This window comes from Rousettus aegyptiacus, unplaced genomic scaffold, assembly GCF_014176215.1.
Source record: "Rousettus aegyptiacus isolate mRouAeg1 unplaced genomic scaffold, mRouAeg1.p scaffold_m13_p_8, whole genome shotgun sequence".
Classification (NCBI taxonomy): domain Eukaryota; kingdom Metazoa; phylum Chordata; class Mammalia; order Chiroptera; family Pteropodidae; genus Rousettus; species Rousettus aegyptiacus.
In genome coordinates this window covers 15,147,742-15,152,843 of record NW_023416311.1, presented here as the reverse complement: position 1 = coordinate 15,152,843, position 5,102 = coordinate 15,147,742, and the positions used below count along the sequence as shown (strand labels likewise).

Sequence of the window (5,102 nt, the reverse complement as noted above, 5' to 3'; positions counted from 1 at the left end):
GGAATTCCAGAATGACCTTCGACTTTGAGTCCTTTCACCCCATCCCCACACTAAGGCTAGACAGCTGCAACCTGTGTGAAACCTGCTGTCAAGGCGAGAGAAAGGAAGCCAGTCAGTGTGGATTTGAGAGTTTAATATGCATTTGGTTCACACAGTGCAACAGGGGCAGAGATGGAGTGTAGAAGAGGGAGGTCTCACTGGCTGCCTCATGTGCCGCATGCTTCTGGTGTGGGTGACAACGCCCTGACAGGCCTGCTCAATATCCAGACCCACCTTGAGCTGACCTTGCAGAGCCAACGTCAGCACCACCAACCTCACAGGCACTGGCTGCCCGGCTGTTGCTCCATGGTAGAGTCTGAACCTCAGACGCCCCAGGCCTGGGAGGAGCTAAAGGCTCAGGACATCCTTTATTGCTCTGAGAACTCTTAGAGAATGAGTGAAAGAGCACTGTGACCCTGGGACTAAGAGAGAAGCCACAGGTTATGGGCAGACGCCACTGGGTGCAGGGCAAGGCACCAGGAAGGAGTTGGCCCAAAGGAACAGCTTCCCAGGCTCTACCCTAGTAGTGTGGCTGAAGAATCTGCTAATCAGTCTTGTTCCCGAAGATCAGCAACTTACAGAACAGGCAGAAAAAGCCAGGGTCCCCTGCCAAGAACACTTGGCTAGCTGGTAGATCCTGCCAGTCCTTCAGCTGGACACTGACAAGGGACTCCAGGGCCAAGATAGTTGGCCTCGTGAACCACTGGCATCTAACCCCCACCCCAACCAAGGGTATGGGGGGACAGGAAGAGACTGGATGCTTTGTAAAAGGACTTCCTGTTCTTGAGGACACCTCATTCTTCCCCCACCCAGAAAGCACCCTGGCAAGAGGCAGTCCTTGGCTGGCACATGACTTTAGCTGTAGGGCACAGAGACTTCTTCAGTGGGATTTTACCTATGAGATAGAGCAAAGCTATTAATCAAAACACTTAAGATTTGATTCCAACCCTTGACAAAGTTGTTCAGATAGTGGAAAAGTCTTTTTGGTGCCAACCAATGCTACTCTGAGCTCCCTGCACAGTAGCCCAAAGTTCAGCAAAGTCATCCATGCCCTCTGTGGCACTCAGCCAACAAAATATGCTCAATCCAAGTCACCTGGGTAAAAATCCACATTTGAGAAAGCCATAGTTTAGTTGGACTGAGTTTACAGAACTGTGCAACCATGTATGAAAAGCAGCAGCCCTGGGCATTTGAAACGGAACAGACACTCAATTGTGACATCAGAGTGGTTTTTAAGGAAGTGTGGAGTGGTGGTGGTGAGGGCAGCAACCCACACCCCAAGGACAGGGAGACACCACTAGTGTGCAGCCCCCTCCTCCACTCCCACCAGGCAGGTCAGGCGCTGGGATGCAGCAGCAAATTCTCTGCTGATTATCACACGGATCGGGCCCAGGGTCAGTTTGTACACGTTTCTTAACAACAGTCAAAGTAATCCTTCCCTTTGTCCTGCAAGGGGGCTAGATCCTTGAATGAAATTTTCAATAAAATACATGACACCCCTAGATCTACCTCAGTCTCATCAGCAGATTCTGAGGTTACCTGAATCCTGGACAGATGCAGAGCCTGCCAATCAAGGCCCAAGACCCCAGCAATGTCCTCCAAGTTTAAAAGTGCATCTTGAAATATAAACGTCTGTAACAAAATCACCCCAAACGTTTACTTACAAGGTTAACAACTAGTGCCATTGCTTAACTCCAAGCATACTTTTTGAAGCCACCTAGCTGAACAGATGCTTAAGCCCCACCTATTAATTTAGTTACGTGGTTTTCAATTTTTTTTTTTTATTCTGTAGATTAAAGACGCTAAATCTTTAACCTTGAAGAGCCGGCAAAAGGTCGGCTATGCTGTCAACATAGAAGTCAGGTACCATTTTTCTCTTAGACATGCAGTCACTTTCCTGATTACTCTTCACATCCCCTAGAGTGGAGACTCCAGTGAGGGTCAGGATGGTCTTCAGGCCACAGGTGACACCCAGTAGGATGTCTGTGTCCAGGCGATCTCCCACCATGACGGTGCGCTCCGGGTTGATGCCATACTCCTGGGATACGCAGTCGAAGATGAAGCGGCTGGGCTTCCCTATGATGTCAGCTTGGCGCTGGGCGGCCATTTCCACAGCTCGGACCAGACAACCCGTACCTGTGGGGCGGAGAGGGGAAAGGGGAGGGAAGGAGAGCGTCCGGGGTCAGCGGTCCGGAGGGGCGAGGGGCCCGCCGCTTGCCCTCCAGCCTCCCACCTCCGGGGCGCACGGACCCGCGATGAAGCGGCCGTTCTCGAGCGGGAGCCGGTTGTCCATGTTGGTGCCCACGAGAAGACAGCCGGGCTGCTGCAGGTAGCGCACGGCCTTGGTGAGCTTCATGTAACTAAAGTGCGGGTCGAAGCCCACCACAACAGCGCGCACGTCGGGTTCCAGCGGCGCGTCCAGCCAGGCGCCTGGGCCATCGCCCTGCAGGGGCTCTGGCCCCACGCCCACACAGGCGACGCCCACGGCCTCCAACTCCGCGGCCAGGGCCGCGCTGCCCAGCACGTAAGCCTTGGGAGCCGGCGGGCCGGCCAGGCGCTGGCGTAGGTAGAGCGCGGTGCAGTAGGCCGTGCCAAAGACCTCTAGGCCGGCGCTGGGCCCCGCCGGGCCGCCGAAGCCCAGGCGCCGCAGCTTCTCGGCGTAGGCTTCACGGGTTTTGCTGCTGTTGTTGGTGATGAAGCCGAGGCGCTTGCCGTGGGTCCGCAGCGCCGTCAGGGTCTCCGGCGCGCCAGGCACGGCCGTCTCGCCGCGCCACAGCACCCCGTCGCAGTCGAACAGCAGCGTGTCCACGTCGGCCAGCAGCGCCTGGGCCCGCTCGGAGCTCAGCCGCACGCAGCGGGCGTCGTCACCACCGGCCTCCGCCTGCGCCATGGCCGCCAGCCACCCGCCGCCGCTGACACCGGCTGCTGCCGCCGCCACCGTCCGCTCCTCGCAGCCGCCCGCCGCCGCTCCCGCTCCGCCCCTGCCGCGCTCATTGGCTCCGAGCCTTGCGCGCACCGCCTATTGGACGCCACCTGCACCAATCCGCCTCCCGCGGGCTGCTGGAGGTCAGCGCTAACCGTCGCGGCCCGGCTCAGGAAGGCACGCGGCCATTGGCTGCTGGGTCCAGGGCTCCCCGGTGATTGGCTGGCAGGGAGCCAACCGGCATTCGGAGTGGAGCGTTTACTGCGGAAACACTGAGGCGGAGCCGGGAAGACGGCGCAGGACGTAAACCCGCTGCTCATTGGGTAGCTCTCCCATTGGAGGCGTGTGGTCAGCTTAGGTGACGGAAGCCCTTAATCGAGTGACCTCTCGTCAGGCCAACTGCTGATAAGTTGGCTACTCTCCGGCCCTGAGAGTGGAGCTCTCCGCCGGATCCCGGTGGGGCTGGGGGCGCTATCCTCTTGGGAGAGTCACATTCTCACCTTTGCCTGAGGGGCACTGGACTGTGCCCTCCGTCCAGGACACGTTCCGGACACGGTGTCAGCCAGTCCTGAGAAACTTCCTGGGGGTCCATCTCAACCAGCGTCCTTATTTCTAGTCCTTTGCAAAAATGCTTTCTTTGCCTTAGTCTTGTGAACGAGTAGCAAGGGGAATTAGGGTCTAAGAAGGACACTGCCTAGAACAGCACACAATAATTAGTCGATATCATAATCGTTATTATTAGGTTATCATTACTTTTTATTGAGGAATAGCATACAGTAAAATGCATAAATCTTAAGTGTGCAGCTTGATGGATTTTTACATACTTACACGCCTGTGAAAACACAACCCAGATCAAGATACAGACTATTTCCATCACTCTGGAAAGGTCCCTTACATGCCTTTCCAGTCAATAGTGGACACCCCTCCCTTAACTACTGCTTACTTCTACCACCATGGAATGAGTTATAGCCTCCTTTGCCTGTTCTAGACCATCTTAAAAATCGGATTAAAAAAAAAAAAGTATCTTACTGTATGTATTCTTCTGGGTCTTGCTTCTTTGGAGCAACATAATGTCTGTGAAATGTGTCCTTCTTAGTGTTTTTGTTTTAATTGCCACCTGGGCCAATGTAAGAATATACTCCTGTCGATCTCTTCTCCAGTTGATGGGACATTTGGATCATTTCCACTTCGGGGTTACTGTAAAAATGCCCCTTATGAACGTTCTCCTTCCTACACACTTACTTGTGGAAATAGGAACTCATTTCTTTTGGGTTTACACTTAGGAGTGGAATCACTGATTGGTTCATAGGGTAGGTGTATGTTTATTGTTATTACTTTCAATATAGCTAAGTGGCAAAACAATAACAAGCCCCAGATTCCTGAGAACCTGCCCTGTGCCAAGCTACCCAGAGCCCCAAACTGTAGTGTGTCAAACTCCTGCTCCTCTCTTGGGCCCCAGGTCTCCATGAAGTCTTCTCTGGACCTTCACCCCACCCTCAAGCCTATGAGGTAAAGCCAGTGACCTCAGTTTCCTTAGGTTCCTGCTTGTTCACATACAGCTTGTTTCTGTTAGTCTCTGCTGGGAACCCCTGAAAGTCAGGGCCATGGGCCACAAGGGCATGCACAGTGTTACTGCTTGGTGCACCCACCACCCAAGAAGGGAACATCTTCCTCCCTGTGTCTTCCTACTCAGTTTTGGTGATGAAGCTGACCTTAGGAAGAACTGAATTTGACAAAAGATCACAAACCCTACTTTATCCTCCCAGAAACATGCAGTGTATGTGGTACACTGGTCAGAATGGGAAACAGTGCTACTGTACAGCCATGGGCTGGTTTGTATGATACTTGCGAGGTTGCCTTGGTTTACTGGGCACTCAGTTAACATCTAGGCACTGAGTGCTGCTCCTTACCTGAATTATGTTGTCATAATCACAGGACAGCTCTGACAAGCAGGGGCTATTAGTATCTCCATTTATATTTGAGGAAACTGAGCCACAGAGAGTCACCAGCTGGACAACACAGTTGCAAAATTGGTATTAAACTCAGCTGACCTCAAAACTGAGCTCTGCTGCATTTGTTTCGTTTAATATCCTTTGTAGGTTATAGGGACTGAGATGGCATAGCGGGAGAGATGGAATGG

At 53.3% G+C, this 5,102-nt stretch overlaps 1 protein-coding gene across 1 annotated transcript; it reads right to left on the bottom strand.

The window, feature by feature from the left end:
• Nucleotides 1–118: 118 nt before the first annotated feature.
• LOC107506048 (phosphoglycolate phosphatase) lies at nucleotides 119–3,002 on the bottom strand. Its single transcript, XM_016136544.2, has 2 exons — nucleotides 2,290–3,002; nucleotides 119–2,175 (listed from the first exon to the last, which is right to left on the bottom strand). Exons 1-2 carry the CDS (start codon nucleotides 2,927–2,929, stop codon nucleotides 1,850–1,852), a joined length of 966 nt encoding a protein of 321 aa, XP_015992030.1. The 5' UTR covers nucleotides 2,930–3,002; the 3' UTR covers nucleotides 119–1,849.
• Between the last annotated feature and the right edge of the window lie 2,100 nt (nucleotides 3,003–5,102).

Bases quoted from the DNA above. Each gene is read 5' to 3' on its own strand.
- LOC107506048 (XM_016136544.2), bottom strand. From the start codon at position 2,929: ATGGCGCAGGCGGAGGCCGGTGGTGACGACGCCCGCTGCGTGCGGCTG. The intron at 2,176-2,289 runs GTCCGTGCGCCC...TCCGCCCCACAG, and splicing joins GAACGGCCGCTTCATCGCGG to GTACGGGTTGTCTGGTCCGA.